This window comes from Babylonia areolata, chromosome 26, assembly GCF_041734735.1.
Source record: "Babylonia areolata isolate BAREFJ2019XMU chromosome 26, ASM4173473v1, whole genome shotgun sequence".
NCBI classification, from domain to species: domain Eukaryota; kingdom Metazoa; phylum Mollusca; class Gastropoda; order Neogastropoda; family Buccinidae; genus Babylonia; species Babylonia areolata.
This window is the reverse complement of record NC_134901.1, coordinates 30917550-30942515: the sequence shown is the minus strand read 5'-3', so window position 1 is coordinate 30942515 and position 24966 is coordinate 30917550. Positions and strand designations below refer to the sequence as shown.

At 41.6% G+C, this 24966-nt stretch overlaps 1 protein-coding gene across 1 annotated transcript in view; it reads right to left on the bottom strand.

Annotated features, from left to right (window-relative positions):
- LOC143300290 (uncharacterized) overlaps window positions 1-24966 on the bottom strand; it is a 152589-nt gene that overhangs the window by 28785 nt on the left and 98838 nt on the right. Inside the window, exons 24-27 of the mRNA XM_076613885.1 lie at window positions 21748-21949; window positions 18786-18931; window positions 4868-5082; window positions 1296-1451 (exon numbers count right to left, since the gene is read on the bottom strand). Coding sequence (XP_076470000.1) covers window positions 1296-1451; window positions 4868-5082; window positions 18786-18931; window positions 21748-21949 — 719 coding nt within the window. The remainder of the gene's footprint in view (window positions 1-1295; window positions 1452-4867; window positions 5083-18785; window positions 18932-21747; window positions 21950-24966) is intronic.

Below are 24966 nucleotides of genomic sequence, written 5' to 3'. Positions count from 1 at the left end.
TTTCTACTGTAAGGATGCCAAGACAGAATAATAATAAACAATGTGTTCACATTGCGCTGAATCTTGTGTGTGGACAACTCAAAGTGCTTTCAATCACAACTTTCACAAGCATGTGTAACTCTCAACCCAGGAATGAAAGACAACGCTAACAATACATGCAGAGGGCCAGAGAACTGTGTCCACTGCCCTGCAGGCCTGTGGGAAGTATGTCCCCACTGACCTGCTCAGGTTGAGGGACACAACATACTGACCTGCTCAGGTTGAGGGACACACCATACTGACCTGCTCAGGTTGAGGGACACACATTACTGACCTGCTCAGGTTGAGGGACACACCATACTGACCTGGTCTGGTTGAAGGACACACCATACTGACCTGCTCAGGTTGAGGGACACACATTACTGACCTGCTCAGGTTGAGGGACACACCATACTGACCTGGTCTGGTTGAAAGACACAACATACTGTGGTTGAGGGACACACATTACAGACCTGGTCTGGTTCAGGGACACACCATACTGACCTGGTCTGGTTGAAAGACACAACATACTGTGGTTGAGGGACACACCATACAGACCTGGTCTGGTTCAGGGACACACCATACTGACCTGGTCTGGTTGAAGGACACAACATACTGTGGTTGAGGGACACACCATACTGACCTGCTCAGGTTGAGGGACACACATTACTGACCTGCTCAGGTTGAGGGACACACCATACTGACCTGGTCTGGTTGAAGGACACAACATACTGTGGTTGACGGACACACCATACTGACCTGGTCTGGTTGAAGGACACACCATACTGACCTGCTCAGGTTGAGGGACACACATTACTGACCTGCTCAGGTTGAGGGACACACCATACTGACCTGGTCTGGTTGAAGGACACACCATACTGACCTGCTCAGGTTGAGGGACACACATTACTGACCTGCTCAGGTTGAGGGACACACCATACTGACCTGGTCTGGTTGAAGGACACAACATACTGTGGTTGACAGACACACCATACTGACCTGGTCTGGTTGAGGGACACAACATACTGTGGTTGAAGGACACACCATACTGACCTGCTCAGGTTGAGGGACACACATTACTGACCTGCTCAGGTTGAGGGACACACCATACTGACCTGGTCTGGTTGAGGGACACAACATACTGTGGTTGACAGGCACAACATACTGACCTGGTCTGGTTGAGGGACACAACATACTGTGGTTGACAGACACAACATACTGACCTGGTCTGGTTGAGGGACACAACATACTGTGGTTGACAGACACAACATACTGACCTGGTCTGGTTGAGGGACACGCCATGGAAGGCGAGGAAGGACTTGGTGGTGAGGATGGTGAGGGGTGCACCCCGCCGGCCCCCTATCCCCGTCACCTTGCCCTCCAGGGGGATCTCGTAGGACAGGCCTTCAGGCTCCACGTCCAGTTGTAGCAGGCTGCACACCACACCACACCACAGCGCTCTTCATTCACACCTTTACTTCAGGCCACAGCACTTTTCATTCACACCTTTACTTCAGGCCACAGCACTTTTCTTTCACACTTTTACTTCACAGCACAGCGCTTTTCATTCATACCTTTACTTCACAGCACAGCACTTTTCATTCATACCTTTACTTCACAGCACAGCGCTTTTCTTTCACACCTTTACTTCACAGCACAGCGCTTTTCTATTCACACCTTTACTTCACAGCACAGCGCTTTTCATTCACACCTTTACTTCACAGCACAGCGCTTTTCATTCACACCTTTACTTCACAGCACAGCGCTTTTCATTCACACCTTTACTTCACAGCACAGCGCTTTTTATTCACACCTTTACTTCACAGCACAGCACAGCACAGCACAGCACCAGTCATAAAAACTGTCAACAATGGTCGGCCCCTGCCTTAGAGACCTTGCAGGACTGTTTCGAATGTACAGACTGAAATGTTTTTGAAGACTCTGCCGGGGACTTAAATGAATATACCGACGCAGTGTGTGATTATATTTCATTCTGTGAAAGAGGGTGCATTCCAACAAAAAATATCAAAATATTTTCAAACGACAAAATTTGGTGTAACGGGGCTGTTAGGCAAAAACTAAAGGAAAAAGAGAGAGCTTTTTGCAAAACTGATGACAGAATAGTCCAAAATTAGGCAAAAAGTAGTGTTGAAAAATGCATAAAGAAGGCAAAGTTTTCATATATGGAAAAATTAGAAGAAAATCTGTCTGCAAACAACTCTGGGAATGTATGGACCAGACTGCAGAACATCACTGATTACAAAATGACCCATCAGACAGTCGACATCACTGACAAAACTCTTTCAGACACACTCAACACATTCTACTCCAGATTCGACAAACCATTGTCTACTTCTGACATGGCTGCACCCAAAATCACCCCCACACCCCCTTTCATTGTCCAAGAGAATGAAGTCAGACGCCACTTCAGTTGTCTGAAAATGAGAAATGCCGCTGGCCCTGACAACATCTCACCAGGCCTTTTGAGGAAGTGTGCAGTCCAACTATCTAGTGTCTTCACTGACATATGTAACATGTCCCTTCAGTCTTGTCTGGTGCCACACTGCTTTAAGAAATCAACAATCATTCTTATTCCAAAAAAAAGCACAGCCTAGTTGTCTTAATGATTATCGTTCCATAGCCTTTACATCAGTCATCATGAAAACATTTGAACGCTTGATTCTACAATTCCTAAAAACCTGCATTCCTCCATCTTTTGATCCCTTTCAGTTCGCCTATAGAGCTAACAGATTAGTTGAAGATGCCATTAGCATAGGCCTCTACCATGTCCTCAGACATCTCAAAAATCCTAACAGCCATGCAAGGATCCTTTTCACTGACTACAGACACTGCGTTTAACACAACAGTACCGTCAAAACTATATTTCAAATTGAAAGACCTCTCGCTGTCTGAATCAATTTGGTGTGATAAAAAAAACTTAGAACTCAACATATCAAAAACAAAAGATTTAATTTTAGATTTCAGGAAGACCAGATCTGACCCCTTACCACTTGTTATCAAAGACAAGCAAGTAGAGATCATCAGCGAATTTAAATTTCTCAGACTGATCATTTCCAATGATTTGAAATGGGAGAAAAATACGGAAAAAATTGTCAAGAAAGCACAACAGCGCCTGTACTTTCTTCGGCACCTCAAAAAGTTTGGAATTAAAAAAGAAATCATGGTTGATTTCTACCAAGCAGTCACTGAAAGTGTGCTAACCTTCGCTATTACTGTTTGGTACGGAAACATTTCCAAGGCAGAAGTTGCAGCCCTTAACAGAATCGTAAAAAACTGCCACCAAGATTACTGGGGCTGATCTACCTTCTCTAGACGGCATATATTATAAGCGACTACTCAAAAGAGCAAAATCAATCAGCTAGGATGATTCACACTCAGCTTTTGGGATTTTCAAGACGCTCCCCTCTGGTCGATGGTACAGAAGTATAAGAACGAAAACGAATCGCTTCGCCAATAGTTTTTTCCCAAAAGCAGTCAATGCCCTGTCTCTCGAACAAATCCAGTATGATGAGTAGAATTGTGCAATCAACAACCATCTACCTGAATATCTAGTCATCAGCCCCATCCACATGTAATATGCGGCTTCTGTTCAAATGTGTGTGTCTGTGTGTGTGTGTGTGTGTGTGTGTGAGACAGAGACAGAGAGAGAGAGTGTGCGTGCGTGCGTGCATGTGTGTGTGTGCAGTGCATGCATGTGTGAGTATGCACAAGTTTTGTATTGATATGCACTTGCATGTATTCAAATTTCTACTGAACCTGTGTTTGTGTATGATGTTTGATTTATGTTCGTACCTTGTTATGTACTATCCCCCCAATATTCCTTGTGATCCCGGTACACTTGGCAATAAAGACATATTCTATTCTGTAACTTTATATTGTAAATGTCTTTAGCTCCAGCACTGTTGATGTATGTATGTTTATGTATGTATAACAGAACCTCCATGCAGTCAACAACTTCACCTACCTGGGCAGCATACTCGCACAGTGAACATAAGACTCTGAGGTCAACAACAGGATCGCCAAAGCCAGCGCTGCCTTTGGGAGACTCCATGAGAATGTGTGGAAGTAGAGAGGACTCAGTGCTAGCACCAAGCTGAAGGTCTGCTGTGCAGTGGTCCTTACCAGACCTGGACTGTCTACAGCAGACACACCAAACAGCTCAATCGCTTCCATCTGAGCTGTCTCCACAGACTCCTCCACTCTGGTGGCAGGATAAAGTCCCCAACACAGAAGTCCTGGAATGAGCAGGCCTCTGCAGCGTCTACATCCTCCGGCAGAAAACACAAGCCAGGTGGGCTGGACATATGTTCAGAATACCAGTCTAAGCAGCTGCTGTACGAAGAAATGATACATAGACCGCCTAAAAATGTCCTTCAAAGACCTGGGCGTTGACATCAACACATGGGAGACGCTTACTCTGGACCGTCCAGCTTGGTGCAGCAAGATCATCACAAGAGCCCATGCAGCTGAAGCTAGGACCTTCACTGAGGTGCAACGAAAGTGTGCTGTGTACAAGGCCTGAGCAGCGTCCACTGCCATGACAGCACCCACTCACTTGTGTCCCACATGCACGTGAGCCTTCAGAGCCTGGATTGGCCTCATCAGTCACCTCCAGACCCACAGCCACCGATCCTGCATAAAATTTTTGAAGCTATGGTCATCTTCGAATCCGAAGGACTAACATCATCATGCCTATGATGTCTAGCTTTTTATTGCAAACGCTGCTCCCTCCCTGCCTGAGAGGTGTGAGTATCAATCTGCATTACTAATGTTAAACTCATTATTATCATCATTATCATTCCGTCACCTGCACAGCCCATGCACTGACCTCTGGTAGTGAGCGAGGTTGGCGTCATGAGGAGAGAACTCCAGCTCCACCTGTTCCTGACCCCCTGGCTTGATGGCGAGACGCAAGTCGGACAGTCTGAAACACTCTGGGAAGGTGGCCACGCTGAGGGCCAGGTGCAGGGTGATGTTGCCTGCGTTGTTCACGGTCACCGTCTCCCTGCTGCTCTCCTGGGGCTTGGCCCTGAACGTCAGGGACTGAACCCAACATACAGCATTCAACAGAATAAACCCTCTGCTCTGGATTCTTGTCACAATGGCTGATCAACAACATACAACAGAATAAACCCACAGCTCTGGACTCTTGTCACAATGGCTGATCAACAACAATGAGCAACAACAGATGGAAGTCTATGGGAGAAAAAGGAACAAAAACATAAGTGAGAAATGAAAACAAAAACCACACAAAAAACAACTTGAACTGAACTGGATTAAGCTAAAACAAAATTTCCCCCAAACCCAATCGAGTGGGCCCATTCTATACACTCCCCCATAATACAGGTGGTATGCAATGAAGGATTTAGAAAGGAAATGTTGCCACCAAATCTTATCACCAATGGTTCATTGGATACAAACAAAAGAAACAGACAGTGACACAGAAAGATGACCCCCTCCCCACTCCATCTGTGTGTGCGTGTGCGTGTGTGTGTGTAGTCATATTTTGGTGTGTGTATGTAACATACATGTAATGTTTTATGTTAACAAAGCGTTTTTGTAAAGCACCTAGAGCAGATTTCTGGACAGTGTGCTATATAAGTATCCATTATCATTATTATTATTATTATCTGAACACAGCTATATCAGTCAACAAACCATCCCATAGAGTGTGACACTATAGCATGTTGAACAAAGCACAGAAAACACTACTCCAACTTCAATACAGCCCACAGTACACATCTTTGTGTGAATGCTCAACCCACCAACATGTTAAATGATTTAAAACACACACACACACACACACACACAAGGCACACAATCAATAACAAAATAAAATAAAATAAAATAAAAACAACAACCCTACATTGTCTTTTGTACCATTTGTCTGTAATTCCACAAAGTTCAATCCATTCAATGTTCAGTGTGAATCATGGATTCTTCTTCTTCATTCGTGGGCTGCAACTCTCACTTTCAATCGTATGTACACGAGTGGGATTTTACGTGCATGACCATGTACGCAGCCATACTGTTTTCAGGGGATAAAACCAAACGTTTGAGTTTGGCTGCAAGGAGACCAAAGAAGATCAGTTTCAAGGTGTCAAACATGCTGACAGATCCATATGTGCTACACCACATCTGCTTAAAAAAACAACAAAAACAGACCAGATGCCTGACCTGCATATAAACCTAATGCATTGGTAACATTTAAAAAAGCCTACTCTAGGCTGATAAATGTTAACATAAAATGAAATTAGAAAAAAAAAACCAAAAACTTTCAGTTTCAGCTTCTCAAGGAGGTGTCACTGTGTTCTGACAAATCCATATACGATACGCCACATCTGCTAGGCAGATGCCTGACCAGCGCATAACCCAAAGCACTTAGGCCTTGAGTTCATGTACATATATTTGTGTCCCTATCTGCGTGGATTTCTTCTTCAATATTTGCCAAAAGACAACCCTCTCGTTGCCATGGGTTCTTTTTCAATGTGCAAAGTGTGTGCTGCACACTGGACCTCGGTTTATTTTCATCCGAATGACTAGATGCTCAGCTTGATTTTCCATTCAAACTCAGGAGAAAGGGTGAGAACGTGATTCAAACCCAGACCCTCACGGATTCTGTATTGGCAGACAAGCATCTTAACCATTCTGCAAAAAAACACACAAAAACCCCCACAAGTAATGACATCCAATATAATAGCTGCAGCAGAATGGCTGAACAGTGTTTCTTCCCATGATCCTCCACAGGATAACCTTGATCACAGTTCAAAAACTTGAAGAGAAGAGCATGCAGTAGCAACAGGACAGTTACACACATCAATATTTCTGTTAATGTTTTCTGACACTTTACCTAGACTTATAGTTCATTAGACCCTTGCAATTGGAATGAACTTCCTCTTTTGCTTCATCAAGTCTCTACACTCAGCTCTTTCAAGTCTGGCCTTAAAACCCACCTCTTCCCAAAACAGCCTCCCTTGCCTGCCCTTCCTTGTCTTTAGTTTCTACAGTTTTAGAGTTATACATGTGTGTGAATGACTGGTGCGAAAGCGCTTTGATCATTATTATAATAAATATTCACCAACAGCAACTAATCCTAAATCGTCATAGAAAAGACAAGTTGGGGTTAGCCCCTCTGAATGATTAGAAATTGGGCGCATTTTAGAATCAACCATAAAAGAAAACAAAACAAGTGGCAAAGCCTTCAAGACTCACTTGTGCTTCATGTTTTATCCAATAAAGGAATCATGAGGAGAAAAAAAAAGAGATTAAAAAAATCGTTGAAAAGTGCTCTGTATTAAATACGATGCATAAAATAAACTTCAGAGAAAATTTTTATATATATATATATATATATATATATATATATATATAAAGGCATGCTGATTGAACCACGCATGTTGAGTTCTGATGCAAGCAGACTAATCCCCAAGGCTGCGGCACATCTGACATAATAACTCCGTTTAAATAATGTTTTTTGTGTGTTTTATTATATCTCAATTATTCTTTTATTTCGGCGGTAAAGGAGACATTGCAATCTCCTTCAAACACATTGTAGATCTCTAGATCTGCAGAAACCAGTCCACAACCGGCCGAAAGAAGGATCGATTCAATTTTTCTTTTATGTTCATTCCAGTTAATTCAGTGTCCACTTTAGAATATTTATATGCAGTACACATGCTGATGGTGTAGTTAGTATCACTGTAATAGTCCAGGGCAGATACAAAAATGGTCAAAATGTGTGCAACAAAACCGTTCTTTTCATGATAAAATAGAATCAATCATACTGATCACACTGATATAAAGTTTACCGCTGTATGTAGGCAGGAACAAAATTAGATTTTGATTTTTAATAATCATTTTTCACGCTTCTGGCCAAAAGAGAGCGCCTTACAAAGAGTCACAAGGCAAGAGCAAGCCAGGGTTACGCAAGCTCAGTATAAGGGGTCACCAGAGGAAAGTGTTTAGCGTAGTACAGTACTTGTGACTAACTGCTGCCACGCTGATGCTGTCCTATACCTCTGTTAGTAGGACACTGCGGCAGATGACAGATACCATACAGAAAATAAGAGCACTCTTTGGGGTCTTATACTAAATTGGTAGAAGACGCAAATTTATTTTTTTGAATGTTTTCCAGTTTCTTACCAGTCATGACATTTCATAAAGAATGAAAAACAGTATTATACTGACTACAAAGGTGAATCTACGAAGGCAGCACAGGATCATAAGTAAAATTTTGTTGACATTTTATGCAATACACAAACTGGATATACTTCATGTTCTGCTTATTAATGTGTAGAATATAAATATCTAAATACGTGTTAACCAGGTTTGTTTCAATGAACACTGTCAGAGCACTGTCCAGACAATTAATTCAGAAAGCATGGACGGCAGATAATAGCAAAATCGACCAACATCTTGTCTTGATGTGAAAAGAACGGTATGAAATACATATTTTTCTTTGGAAATGAACCGGTATTTGCAAATGTGACTCATGGACCCTGGCACAGTAGACACGTCAGTTTAGCATGGGAAAGAGAATGCATCTGGCAAGAGTATGAAGGTGGCAAAATGAAGTGCATCAGATAGTCATGAAGACTGCCTGGAAGATGAAAATGGGTCAGTCTCCAGAACTTAGCTGGAATTGGGTCTCTCTCAGTACGATTCAATATAGACATGCGTTTACAATGATTATTCAAATGTTGCAATTGAATAGAGAAATATCTGCAACAATTTTGTGAGAATCTGTTTTGTTCTTGTGTCTTTGATGTGTTGAAAATTATCAAAAACATCCAAATATTTGGCGCCATTTTGTGACATGGCAATGTGTCTGAACATGAAATGGTCAAAAACAAGTAAGTGCAAACCTTATTAAAATCCAGTACATACAGACCTGATCTATATTCATTTGTTGTGATAATAAAACATTGATCATCAATAAAAATGGTATATTAAGTTTGAAATATTACGCAAAAACCCGCATGACAGACGAAAACAACTTGTTCCACTTGACATATTTTTCAATCATTCAAAGGCAAGCACATTCATGAATACACTACACGTTCTTACTTGCAACAGGTGGTCAACACACCTTCAACAGCACATACACTCATTTTCTGGTAAAAATGTCTATTAACTATTCAAATGCAATCGACTTCGCATATTAATTTTCGGTTCTGCTTTTCTGTGTCACGTCTGTGCATGCAAACGTCCCAACAAAAAATATACATGTAAACAAAATTAGAACCGTTTTCACATAAATCATGTGGATTCATCATGGGGAAACCGTAAATCGGTTGACAAACACCCTTCAATCGTGTGTATTTGAACGCAGATTCAGAGAATGTTGTGTTTCCAACAGTGTGTGAAATGTCCATATGTTACACGGAAATCTCTGATATGTACATTCGCACCCAATGGTTGATATATTGTTTGAAAATAAACTGTGTATGTTAATTTCGTCGTTGTTATGGTTTGTTTATGCATTTTTCTCTAATCCAATTAAGTTTAGACACAATCACTGTTTCTGACACATGGCGAGATGTAATATTTGGATACTAGTGTAAGATTTCTAAACAAGTCAACTCATGTTGTTTGATAAGACTGCTTTCAGTTGAAGACTTGTTGAATCAAAAGTTTCAAACAACAAAGTTCAAAGTAGAAAATCACCCCCTTTAATTACCTTGATTCTGGCTTATGCTGTCTCGTTAAGTTTTATCATGAAATGATGTAGTTTATCAGTTCACGTGACAGATGAAGCATGGAATGAAAAAACCATTGTATCCAAAACACGTCAGTCCCTTCGTGCTTATTGTTTTGCAGAAATGGATTAGAACAGCCACGTTCTACATCACACAAGTTCTGAAAAACCAAACTAAACATTGATTGTAAATGATTTAAAAAAGAAAAAGAAAAACGTTTGATGCATTTCACATTTAGAAGTGGTTGAGATGAAGTCAAGTGGTACATTCGGACACGGAACACATGTTCTTCAGATCCTGCTTTACGCAGATAATAAAATTCCGTATTCTTAGTTGTTTGTTGTTGTTAGTGTTGTTGTTTTGTTGACTCACTTGTGTAAACAAAGTGAGTCTATGTTTTAACCCGGTGTTCGGTTGTCTGTGTGTGTGTGTCCGTGGTAAACTTTAACATTGCCAATTTCTGTGCAAATACTTTGTCAGTTGACACCAAATTAGGCATAAAAATAGGAAAAATTCAGTTCTTTCCAGTCATCTTGTTTAAAACAGTATTGCACCTGTGGGATGGGCACAAAAAGAAAAAAGAAGCCAAATTATATGCAAACTGAATTTACTGTTATATTTATATTTTCTTTATTCTCTAAACTTGGCACTTCAATCTGATATTCTGACACAACAACAAGAGCAGTCATTTTTATCATTTTTTGTTCAAACAGGAACTTCAATTGCGTACACATATATATATTCAAAGCACGTGCTCATAATCCTCGCGAACGTGAAGAACGCCATTTTGTTTCAAGTTGTTGACCTGCCCGTTCAATCCTACATTCAATCGACAATACACGATAACATGTGATGGAAAGTTGGAGAAGGAGACCGTTAAAAATTTATTCAGAGAAAGATTTGTGAACGCCTCATCACTTTTTGGATTATGCCCCAAACTGCCATAAAAATATCAACAAAATCAGTCGCAATTCACAGTTGAAAATAATAAACCATGAGAGTTAATACCCTTGATGAAACGTAAAAATTTCCAGTCTTGACTTTTCTCAAAATGAAGTCCTTTTCACTTCATACGACATTTAGAACTACTTGTACTTGGCTCTACATGTTATTAGTTTAACAAAATACCGTAAAGTTCAGTCTATTGAGTGCACTGGTATATAAGCCGCACCCACTAAATTTAGGAAAAAATTTAACTTCATACATACATAAGCCGCACTGGCGTGTAAGCCGCACTTACTTCTGGTACCGGAACACATACTGATACTACAGAAAAGCTGTCAATACTGTAGGTTATGAAATGAACCCAAGTGGCAACAACACAAAGAAAAACAAGCAAAAATACTGCTAGTGCCACAAAAAAATTAAAAATGAACACAACGAAAATAAGATCCATAATTCAGGGATAGTCACATTTATTCAACGTCATCCTGCTCACTGAATCCACTGAAATCTTCGTCTTCAGTGTCCGAGTTGAAGAGATCCAGCACAGCTTCCTCCGCCATCTTGTCACTGACTTCAGCCTCGCTTTCACTTCATGAACATTAACTCAAAGTGGTGGTCGCTGCTGGTTCGCCACTTGCACTGTCGTCTGCTAGGTCGATCGTCTTCAATTTGAAGGCTGCATCATAGGCATTACGTCACGTTTTCGGCATGATGAGGGTGTACACTTGAGCAGAGTAGACCTGAATGCTGATCTGAAGGCTTTAATGTGTGGGGATTTGATTTATAAAACGTGAACAGTTAGCACACTATCATGAAGCTCATCCAAAAATTCATGGACAGAAATCATGATTTTGGTGAGTTGAAGGGCAGCTAAGAATAGACGAGAACGTGACACTCCCGGGATCGTTAAAATCCTCAAATAAGCCGCATCATTGTATAAGCCGCTGAGGTTGAAGCAGGGGTAAAAAGTCGCGGCTTATAGACATAACTTTACGGTACTCAATTTTTATATCAACCTTAAGTTATAAAACAAGAAAGGCAAGGCTTTCAAGACTCACTTGTGATACACTTAAAAAAAAAATCTAATTGTTAAAATGTGTTCTGTATTTGTTATTATAAAGCTTCGGGTTTAAAAAAAAAAAAGAAAAAGAAAGAAAAAAAGAAGAAAAAAAAGCCCCGAGGGCAGATTTGAACCCCATGTGTTCGGGTGAGAAGAAACTGTTTTACCCAATACACTATTGTGGCTCCTTAATTGATGTTCAAAAATTTAACATTTAAACATGCTTTTATAAAGGGCAATAAATTGATTGCGGTATTCGCAGTGAGAACGTTGTTTAATATTATTGTGATGTATCTTGGGCATTCAAAAAATCTTTAAGGGCAATTAAAAATTCTTTTTAAGTCTGTGGTGAAGGAGACGTGGCTATCCCTGCAATCACACTGCAACAGTTAGCCGTTTTCTCTGGATCTAGATAGATGTACTAGTTTAGTTACACCTGCCAGGAATCGTATGACACAGTCGATTCAATTTCTCTTTTATGTTCATTCTAGTTTTATAGTTTTAAAGCTGATATGAAAATTGAGTATTTTGTTAAACTAATAAAATGTAGAGCCCAGTACAAGTACTTCTAAATGTCGTATGAAGTGAAAAGGACTTCATTTTGAGAAAAGTCAAGACTGGAAATTTTTGCGTTGCATCAAGGGTATTAACTCTCATGGTTTATTATTTTAAACTGTGAATCCCGATTGATTTTGTTGATATTTTTATGTCAGTTTGGGGCATAATCCAGGAAGTGATGAGCCATTCACAAATCTTTCTCTGAATAAATATTTAACGGTTTCCTTCTTTCAACTTTCCATCACATGTCATTGTGTATTGTCGATTGAATGTAGGATTGAACGGGCAGGTCAACAACTTGAAACAAAATGGTGTCCTTTGCGTTCGCGTGGAATATGAGCATGCGCTTTGAATATGTATAAATATGTGTACACATTTGATTTTTGCACATGACCTTCAGGGCTCAGCCAACAGATCTATAAAATCCAACTAAACTTGTACATCTATCTAGATCCAGAGAAAACGGCTAAATGCTGCAATGTGATTGCAGCGATAGCCACGTCTCCTTTACCGCGGACTAAAAGAATTTTTAATTGCCCTTAAAGATTTTTTGAATGCCCAAGATACACCAGAATAATATGATTTAAACAGTGTTCTCACTGTGAATACCGCAATCGATTTATCGCCCTTTAAAAAAAGGCATGTTTAAATGTTATGCCATGATAGTGTAATGGTAAGATGTTTCTTCTCACCCGAACACGCGGGGTTCGAATCTGCCGTTATGATTTTTTTCTTTTTCTTTTAACCCAAAGCTTTAGAATAACAAATACAGAACACATTTTGACGATTAGATTAAATTTTTTTTTTTTTTTTAAGTGTATCACATATGAGTCTTGAAGGCCTTGCCTCTCTTGTTTTACTTTTATTACATTTTGTTTTTCTGTAATCCTACAGATTTGTTCTCTGTGAGGATAAAGCTAATCAGTTTTCTACTAATTGCTCTAATAAAAAAACACACCAAAAAACAAAGAATCCGGTGTTTTATTACAATTTTTCAGATAAAGAGGATAACTTTTGTCAAGTGATATAAATTATACTATTCCCATTTCATAATAAGATGAACAGTAGTACTTTAAACAGTTAAAACATTGGAGAGAATTGATGTGAAAATGGAGTGCCTGCAGTGTTTCTGAAAAAAAAAAAAAATCATCCAGGGTGGGGAAGTTAGTTTAGGTATTTTGGTTTCCATGTTAATTGTGTCATAAGGTTTTAGGTAATCATTAATGAAATGCATAATTTTGCACAGACTTTCTTTCATTTCACTGCATAGACTAAGGATTGCATAATAATTCTTTTATCATTATCATAATTCAAACATCTATGTCATGAAAGTTAGCTTAGGTAACTTGAGTCAATGTTACACATTTTAAAACAAAGTTATACGTAATCATTAATAAAATATATGATTCATTGTTATCATTATGATTATTATTTATATCCCACGCTAAATTGACATCTACTGCACCAGTGTTCATGAGTCACATTTGCAAATACCGGTTCATTTCCAAAGAAAAATATGTATTTCATCCGTTTTTTTCACATCAAGTCATGATGTTGGTCGAATCTGCCATCATCTGCCTTCCATACTTTCTGAATTAATTGGACAGAGCGCCGACAATGTTCACTGAAACAGATCTGGTTAACAGATATTTAGATATTGTACTTATGAACTAAATGATCCTGTGCTGCCTTCGCAAATTCACCTTTGCGGTGGGTATAATACTGATTTCATTCTTTATATGTCATGACTGGTAAGAAACTGGAAAACATTCATAAAAGCGAATTTGCGTCTTCTACCAATTTAGTATAAAATACATGAAACTGAAAATGCTTGTTTCCTTTTGACTTCAAAAGAACTCTCTTACTAGCTCTCTGTACACATAACAAACCACCAAACACGGTAATAACACACCAGGCCTGTAAAACTATCAATTCATTCTCAAACCTATCCAACCTCTGACAGCATAATCTAAGATACAGAAATCAAACCTATCAACACTATTCAGAAAATGTCTATCCAAGATCCCCCAAAGTACTTTAAATTATCAAATCAACACAGCACACACACATGAACACATGCACACTGACAGAAATCATATTACAGGCATGCAAAGGCATTTTGTGAAGCACATCATCACCCCCCTAACTCTCCCCACCTTTACACACACACATAGTGAGGCACATTCAGCAACACACACACATAGTGACACACATTTAGCAACATACACTCAGCAACACACACACACAGAACAACACACACAGTGACACATACAGCAACACACACACATAGAGTGACACACATACACTGATACAGCAACACACACACACACACACACAAAGAGACACACATACACCAACACTCACACACACATGGTCACACACACACATCGTGAGACACACACAAAGCAACACACACACACAAAGTAACACACACATAATTTATTATATATATATATCCAGTGACATACATTCGGGTAAAGCTGAATACACAAAAACTGACACACATACACACACACAGAGCAACACACACACACACAGAGCAACACACAGATATGAAGATACACAAACATATAGTGATACACACAGCAACACAAACACACACACACAAAGTGTCAGAGTGACACACATGTGGTTCGTCTGCTGGGATCGACGAAGACCATCTTGTCATCCTGGGGGTGGGTGGGTTGGGCTCTGTGGGTGCGCAGATGACTGATCAGGCCAATCCGCGCCTGGAAGGTTCTGACGCAGTGTGGACAGGGGATGGTGGCGGCTGTCGGGGACTTGCTGGCACTGCTTTTCCTGGCCTGTCTGCGTTGCTCTGCTGCAGCGATTCTGTTGGCCTCACAGGATTTGGCGCCTTTGTGGACAGCTGAACGTCACTTTGGTCTGTCCATTGCATTCAGCTCCCATGTGTCGTGGCTGATGTTGAAGGCCTTCAGAGAAGCTTTCAGAGTGTCTTTGAAGCGCTTCTTTTGGCCTCCATGGGAGCGCTTGCCATGCTGGAGTTCACCGTACAGTAGTTTCTTGGGGAGCCGGTGATCTGGCATGCGAATTACATGGCCTGCCCAGTGCAGCTGGGCCTGCATCAAGATGGTGTAGATGCTGGGCAAGTTGGCATGAGTGAGCACCTCTGTGTCAGGGATCTTCTCTTGCCACTTTATGCTGAGAAGTTTTCTGAGGCTGGTGGTGTGGAAGTGGTTCAGCTTTTTGGCGTGGCGTTTGTAGACCGTCCATGATTCACATCCATAGAGCAGTGTGGTGAGAACTATGGCCTTGTATACTTTGAGCTTCGTCTCCAGGATGATGCCTCTCCTGTTCCAAACGTTCTTATGGTGTCTGCCGAAGGCAGCGCTGGCTTTGGCGAGTCTGGCATTCACCTTGTCACATACACATAGAGTGACACACATACAGCAACACATACACACAAAGTGACACACACACTATTATGATGACACACATACAGCAACACATGCACACACAAAGTGACACACACACATACAGTGACATACACAGCAACACACACACATACAGTGGAGTGTTGGCCAAGTGGTAATGCATCTGCCTAGGAAGCAAGAGAATCTGAGTGCACTGGTCCGAAAACTAGTTACCAGTATTTTCTCCCCCTCCACTAGACTTTGAGTGGTGGTCTGGACGCTAGTCATTTGGAAGAGACAATAAACCCTGGTCCCGTGTGCAGCTTAGTGCACGTATAAGAACCCACAGCAACAAAAAGCTTGTTGTTGGCAAAATTGTGTAGAAAAATCCAGTTTGATAGGAAAACAAAATAAAATTGCAGACAGAAAAAAAAAAAAAAAAAAAAAAAAAAAATATATATATATATATATATATATATATATATAAAAGGGTGGCATTCTCAGCATAGCGACACGCTCTCCCTGGGAGAGCAGCCCAAATTTCACAGAGAAATCTGTTGTGACAAAATGAGTAATACAATACAAAGTGACACACACATATATAGTGACACATACACAGCAACACATGCAAAATGACACACACGCACACAAGCTGGAAGACCTGTGGAGACAGGGACAATGTCACACGTGCAACACACACTGCATGTAAAGACATAAGCGTGATCCACAAAGCCAAATAAATCACATACACACACACACATAGTCTTTACTTGTCATTGCTGCTGATACATCTATCAATCTTACTCTCTGTTGAAGAGAAAGAAAACAGGAACATATGTCACCAAAAGAAATGTGCAAAGAGAAAACATTATCAAGTATAGCATGAGAGACAAACAGAAAAAGAAAAAGTGTCAAATATAACATCTGTCAAATATAGAAAGGAGACATTAAGAAATAACTTTAAAAAAAAAATAAAAAAAAAGGGCCGAAAAGGAAATGAGAAAACACTGTCACAGACCACATAAAAAGCACATGAAGCGATAGAAGGGAGATAATACACAGAACCAGCCAGCTCAGCCAATTACAACCCCCCCCCCCACTCCTCCCAAACAAGACAATGCATTACGAATCTGACATACTTTGCCGTCACTTACCATTTTTTGGGTAAGCCTTCAACCAGGTATTTTAAAAATTGATTTTTTTGTAGGAAAAGGCTAAATACTGTATTTTAGAACAAAAACACAAGTAGACACACATTGACAGTTTGCATCAATCAGTCATTACTTGATATTTAACCCTTTTGCTGCAAGGAAAATAAGATTGAAGTGAAATCTATTTGCCAGGGTTTTTTCCACAAAAAACGGGTATAAATTTTCAAAAAATTCTGTGCTCTTTGTTCTTGAAGAAAGACCAAAGTATATATTTTCTGAAAAGTAAATGAATAAAGAATACAAAACACATGATGTTTTCCCATTTCATAATTTTTTTTAGTGACATGCTGTTGTTTTGAAATCAGTGTTTTGTTTTTTGTCACATTTTCAACTTGTTCATTACGAACACTAGTCAGGTAATTTGCACTAAAATATCATTTTTTCTGGACAAATGGATATCTGCACACACAAAATCATACCAGAACAACCACAATAAAAAATTATATATATATATAAAAAAAAAGAGATAGATAGATACACAATGCATTGTGACTTCTCCAAGTGATAATGTGGATGTGAGGCCACGCCCCCTGTCTCCACCCCCCTCCTCTTCACCCCTCTCACACGGTCACTTTATCCAGTTCTCATCAGACCGCCTGGGCTGAGTGCCAAGAAAATCACTCACACTGTGTCCTGATAATAATTCGGTCACTTTATGTTGTCTGCTAAACCTGTACAGCGGGCATAGTCGTATCTTGGCCACTCTCTTGATTGCTTCCTTTATTTTCTATCAAATCGTCCTATAAATGTTCATCACGGTCTTCTCCTTCAAATTTACGCTTCAGTTCTTTCTGAGCATCAGCTAAAGAAAGCAGTCTTGGTTGATTTAGTTCGCCACGATCGCATGTCTTGAGCACGGCGTCAATCTGACATTTTGTTGAGCAAGCGAGGAGAGGAGCCAGACAAACACTGCGGCCAGTAACCCATAAAAAACGTTCAAATAAAGGACTGGCTCATGACGCTGATGGTGTTTCTAGCTATGAATAGAACCTAGGAAGATTCCCCAAGCTAAAGCTACCAGCATTTTTGTCAACGAACTGAATGCAAAGCAGGGAAAAGTCAGAACATTTCGATGATGAGTTATCTCATCATTGTGGCTGCGAAGCATACATGCTTGCGATTACGAGTTATCTCGTTATATAGGCAGCCTAGGGGTTAACAGCATTCATCTCACAAATTCACTACTTTTTCCAGGCATTTTCATTTTAAGCACGGTTCTTGTAGAATGATCACAATGTTTCAAATTCAGTGCCTGCCCGACGCATGTCAATGCATTTACAATCATTGCACTTGAAAAATATTTCTATGCCACACTGACAGTGACGAAGGGAGGCAATCAACAAGAATTTAAAGGCATGGAGAAAATACAATCCTAATTACAATGCTATTCACAGAAATCTGATATGACTTGCAAACACATTGATCATCGCCAACATGACAAGACATCATCATAATCTTTATCGCATTGTGATTATGTAAAATGGCTTAAGTATTGTGATACTTGCATTGATTCATTTTAATAGATGTGCATTGTGATGCGTATGTGTTGAGTGTTGCGTGTGATGCTTTTTGTGTGTGAATGTAAATTAATATTGGAGTGTTTGGTTGGATGTCTGTGCAGGTTTATGCATGTAAGCTGTCATTTTAGAGTTTAAATGCATTAAAAAATAATGGTTATTACACTGTACAGTGTAACTGAGCATGTTTAACACAGAAAGGCGCTACGTAAATTATATTTCCATCATAGTTCAGTTCAGTTTCTCATGGTGGTGTCACTGCATTCGGACCAATCCATATTGGATGCTAAGCAGATGCCTGATCAGCAGTATAACCCAACGCATTTACAGAGGCCTTGAAGAAAAAACAATCAGACTGTACTTGTATTGAAGCAAGGACTGACCATGTTGCTGGTGGGAATGAGGAGGCGTGGCAGGCCGACCTTAGCCTTCAGCAGGATGGAGGCCAGAGGGTGCAGGTACCTGACAGGAGTGTCTACTTCTATGTCTATCTTAGCATCCACCTCTTCTGCTGGCCGCTGCGCCAACGCTGAGGGACATATACACAGCAGTCATCATTAAACACATAGTGTACACAGCAGTCATCATTACAAACATATTGTCCACTTTGATGTCAACCTTTGCATCCACCTCTTGGGACATACACACAGACGTCATCATTACACACAGCGTCCACTTTGATATCAATCTTTGCTTCCACCTCTTGGGACATATACACAGCAGTCATCATTACAAAGTGTACACAGCAGTCATCATTACACACAGCGTCCACTTTGATGTCAATCTTTGCTTCCACCTCTTGGGACATATAAACAGCAGTCATCATTACACACAGCGTCCACTTTGATGTCAATCTTTGCTTCCACCTCTTGGGACATATAAACAGCAGTCATCATTACACACAGCGTCCACTTTGATGTCAATCTTTGCTTCCACCTCTTGGGACATATAAACAGCAGTCATCATTACACACAGCGTCCACTTTGATGTCAATCTTTGCTTCCACCTCTTGGGACATATACACAGCAGTCATCATTACACACAGAATGTCCACTCTGATGTCAATCTTTGCGTCCACCTCTTGGGACATATATACAGCAGTCATCATTACACACAGTGTCCACTTCTATGTCAATCTTTGTGTCCACCTCTGCTGGGCAATCTGCCAACGCTGATGGAAATTAACACAGTAATCATCATAGCACACAGTTATCGCCTTGACTGCTGCTACAGAGGCCACATATAGATTTATGTTTATCTGCCTATGTGTGGGTGTGTGAGTATGTATCAGCAGGTGAGCACGTTTGAAGTGTGTGTGCATATGTGTATGTATGTGTGTGTGTGCATGTGTTAAAGTGTGCCAGCAGTGTCACCCCCAACCACCCACACTCTGTCCCCCTTCCCTCCCCATCCCTTTGCCCTCCCTCCCCCTCCTTCTTATCTCCCTTCCCACTCTGTCCAAAGTCCAGTCTTTGAGGTCGCGCCGACACCGCACCACCCTCCCTCCTTCCACCCCCCTCCTCACCCCTACTCCCTAGTCGGCCGCCTTTGGTCCGCGACACCGCGTCACTGACCCCAGCTGTTGAAACACGTGCGGTTATGTGATGTCTGCCGCAATCCCCGTGCTGAACTAGATGTCGGCGTGTTTGAAACAGATGAGTGTCGACATGTCAGAACATCCCGTGTGGCGGCCTGTCTTTCAAGTTGTTCCCTGTCTCCCCTTTCACAAACATGTCTGAGGTAGATGGCGGGACTTCGGAACGTAAGCTAGGAAGAATTTATGCTAATGTGAACTTTGATCATGCTGGCTAACATGCCGAGAGTTGTATTGTCCTGTCTCCCCAATCTCTTTGTGACGTAAACGGGGGAACTTGTCGTCATAGAATGTGTATAGACAAGTGGGTTGAATTGTAGTGAATCAGATTAATCTGTTGAATTGGACGAATTGGGATTAAGCAGTGAATCTGTCAGTCATTCACATAGCGTCACTAGGACAAGCAAAGATTGGTTATTTCAGTTCAACTAGTTGGGGGAGTGAGTGTTGTAGCGTGCATTAGTATGCACAGTATGTTGGGGGAAGGGATAAAACCAGTCAGCACACCCAGTTCTTAGCTGTCCCCCAGAAGAACTGAACACTGACACAGTGTGACTGACTGATCAGTGATGTGAGGAGCAAGGAAATCCCTGTTGGGCTGTGAGTACATGACTTGTAATGGTTTTATGTTATGTTGATAACTTAGTTGTGTTGGGAAACTATGTTTGTATCGGTGAACAGCCAGTTTAAGGTGATCTTGTGGCTTGTGGAAAGAAAAGGGGTTAATGTGTGAAAGCTACTGGCCTATATCTTTTAAGCCCTCCCCCCTTCTGTTTTGTTACAGATATCTTGTTCTGTATTTTTGATGTATTACTTACTTGTTTTGTATATTGTAGGTGGTGCTGGTTCAGTGTGAAATGAACAGATCTATAGGCTAACACACTGTCAGTGTGTGTTAAGGGTTTTTCATATGTGTGTGCACATGGGGGTAACAGCAAGTGTTGTGGAACACATGTTTGACTTGTTTGCTTATGGTAACACACAGTTTTATTGTATAATGGGTAACATGAGTTGAACACTCTGGGTTGTATTGGTCAGTCATAGGTATGGTGCACAGTATGGTATGTCACTGTTGGTGGCAGGTAAGCTTGATGAAGCTGTATTACCTCACACAGATCTATGTGTGAGAGGAGTGCATACTGGTGGACATGTGATGAGAGGTGCTGAGAGGGTATAGGCCTTTTATGTCAGTGATGTCCAGATATTTGAGACTTTCTGACCTGGGTTTTGGTTGTGTGTTTGTGTTCCAGGTGTGCTGCTTGTAGGTGCTGCTTGTAGGAAGTACTTGAAGTAGGCAGTGTGTGCTGCCTTCGTGTGTGTTGCTTTTGCTAAGTAGGGTGAACTGCTTAGTGTGTGTGCTGTATTGTAAAGTAAACACTCTATAAAAACCACTCCATGTGGCCCTGCTATTAGCGTGAGGAGAGAGAGCGAATGAGTGCAAGTGAGTGTGTGCATAATTAGTCGATCCTATATCCCCACTGCATAACTCCTCTCTCTATTGGAATCGAACCAACACACTTTGGAGAACACAGTAGTTTTTTAACACATGCATGCATTAGTATTTTATAGATGGGATTGTGTCTGCGTGCCCTTGTGTTTTTAGATATATACTGAGCACTGTTTTATTCTTGTGACAGGTGTTATCCATACACCCTTTAATCATCTTAGTGTTACTGTAAAGCATGCAGTGCTCTGTAGTTACATGCTATCGAAATATCCTAAAATAATTAGAAGAAAAAGAGAACACTGACCTCTGCTGTGCTCTTTGTGAGGGGGTCTGCAGTAGAGGGTGATCTCCATGGTCTTGGCCAGGTCAGGGCTGTCGCAGCCCGGCAGGATGACCGTCACTACATTCCGCCCCAGTGACTCTGGGCGGCTGGCCATGGAGATGATGGACAGGTCACTGCCAGTGTCACAGCTGTCAAAGGTGAAGCAGTGCCACACTGAAGTGCCCTGAAACCAACACCACAGCTGTCACTGTGCCACACTGACCTGCCCTGAAAACAACACCATAGCTGTTACTGTGCCACACTGACCTGCCTTGAAACCAACACCACAGCTGTCACTGCCACACTGACCTGCCCTGAAACCAACACCACAGCTGTCACTGTGCCACACTGACCTGCCCTGAAACCAACACCACAGCTGTCACTGTGCCACACTGACGTGCCCTGAAACCAACATCACAGCTGTCACTGTGTAACACTGAAATGCCCTGAAACGAACACCACAGCTGTCACTGTGGAACACTGAACTGCCCTGAAACCAACACCACAGCTGAGACTGTGTAACACTGAACTGCCCTGAAACCAACACCACAGCTGTCACTGTGTAACACAGAACTGCCCTGAAACCAACACCACAGCTGAGACTGTGTAACACTGAACTGCCCTGAAATCAACACCACAGCTGAGACTGTGTAACACTGAACTGCTCTGAAACCAACACCACAGCTGAGACTGTGTAACATTGAACTGCCCTGAAACCAACACCACAGCTGTCACTGTGTAACACTGAACTGCCCTGAAACCATCACCACAGCTGCAGGCATGAGATTGGGAAATTGTGCTAGAGTCTGAAAGGTGGGGGCCTGAAGCTGAAGGTTTTTCTCAATTTCAAACCATAAAATCTGCGCTTTAGGGCCACCAATGTCTCTGAGGTATTCCAACCCACAGAAGACAAAAATCAGTCCAAGTCTTCCTAAACTTAAGTGTTTTTGCGTTCAAACCTGTAAAAATCAGCCTTGTGGACATGATTTTCAAAATCTTGTCTTATATGTGTGTGTGTGTGTGTGTGTGTGTGTGTGTGTGTGTGTGTGTGTGTGTTTTCAATGCAACTCTGTGTGTATGTGAGAAAGAGAGACAGACAGGTAGACAAAGAGATTGAAAAGGGGGGTGTGGGGACATGGGAGCAGGCATGAGACTGGGAAATTGTAATTGAGTTTGAAAGGTGGGGGCCTGGCGAAGCCCCCTGAAGCTGAAGGTTTTCTCAATTTCAAACCATGAAATCTGCACTTGCGGCCCACCAATGCTGCTGAGGTATTCCAGCCCACAGAAGACAAAAAATCAGTCCAATTCTTCATAAACTGAAGTGTTTTTGCTTCCAAACCTGTAAAGTCAGCCTTGGGGGCATGATTTTCAAAATCGTGTCTCATGTGTGTGTGTGTGTGTGTGTGTGTGTGTGGTTTCAATGCAACTCTGTGTGTATGTGAGAAAGAGAGACAGACAGACAGACAAAGAGATTGAGAGAATAGGGGTGGGGCTGGACATGGGAGGAAAGAGTTAAAGTTCATGTATGTGCACTGCTTTGAATACAACTCTCTCTGTGTTAAACTCTTTGTGTGAGTGAGTGAGTGAGTGAGTGAGTGAGTGAGAGAGAGAGAGAGAGAGAGAGAGAGAGAGAGAGAACACTGAACACTTTAATGTCAATAGCTTTACAGCCCTAATGACATGGGGGTTCATAATACAAACAACAACATGCATCAATAGAGAGAGAGAGAGAGAGAGAGAGAGAGAGAGAGAGAGAGAGTTTTCAAGGAAAATGTTCTTAGCACACAAGTTTGCACTGTACCAATATAACTGACCATCTGGTCTCTTCAGCTGTAGTCTCTGTTCCACTGACATGCATGTGTGTTGGTTGAGGAAAGAAAGGGGGAAGTGGAATGACTGGAGGGAGGAGGGGGTGGGTCTGTGACTGGTTATATCACTTTCAAGCAGTCAAGGATTCTCAGCTGGAGCTAGTGGTCAGTGTCTTGGCTCAGTGCCAAAATTGCCACAGTCATTGACAGTGCTTTCATACCCCCCCCCCCTCCTTTCCCCCCTTCCCTCAGCACTGGTAGGAGACTCAAGAGAAAGGGGAGGGGTACCTCAGAAAATCATGAAAGTGAAGTCTGCAGGATGGGGGCTGGGGGTGGGGGTTGGGGAGTGACTTTTTTCTCTCTGAAATCAACTGCTCTTCCCCTGAAAATAGCGGATCCCCTGAGAGTTCCCCAGTATGGACTCTGTGTGTGTGTGTGTGTGTTCAGGGGAGAAAGAGAGAGAGACAGATAGATAGAGACAGCAAGCGAGTATGAGTGCGCACATGCGTGTGTATGTGTGGTTTCAATTCAACTGTGTGTAAACAAGAGAGAGGGAGGCAGACAGAAAGAGAGGGGAGATGGTAGGAGGAAAGAATGCAAGTTGTATTTGTGCATGTGTATGCACTGCTATCAAATTCAATAGATCTCTCTCTCCGTGTGTGTGTGTGTGTGTGTGTGTGTGTGTGTGTGTGTGTTGTCAATACAACTCTGTGTGTATATGCAAGAAAGAGAGAGAGAGAGAGAGAGAGAGAGAGAGAGACAGAAAGTGGGAGAGAGGGACAAAGAGACAGAGAGGGGGGAAGGTGTGAGGAAAAAGTGCAAGTTTGTATGTGCGCATACATGTGCATTGCTTTAAATACAATTCTGTGTGTGTGTGTGTGTGTGTGTGTTTTCAATCTCCATGTGTGTGTGTGCTTGAAAGAGAGAGTGTGTGTGTGTGTGTGAATGTGCGCGTGCATGTACCTATTATTAAGCTCTGTGTGATTGTGTGAGCGCTCATAATATTATGTGTGCACATGTGCAAGTGTGAAGGAGAGAGATAAAATAAAAAAACAGAGTATGTGTACATGTGAATGCATTTATGTGTTTTTTTTTTCAAAGTGTGTGTGTGTGTGTGTGTGTGCGCACGCGCGGGCATTCAACTGATTCAGCTCTGTGTCTGTGCGTGCATGTGTAACCTTGATAATCTGGCCAGCAATGTCTCAAATCTAAATACACTGACTCTTGCCATGAACTGTCTGTACAGAAGGGTCGGCTGTGTCAGAAAAGCTGTGTCAGAAAAGGCACTGACGTCAATAAGTTGCTACAAAGTTTCTGTTTCAATTGCAACAATGTTACTTGTGCATACAGTGGCACAGGTTGGCAGCTTTTGCTGAATGAACTGAGGGTCAAA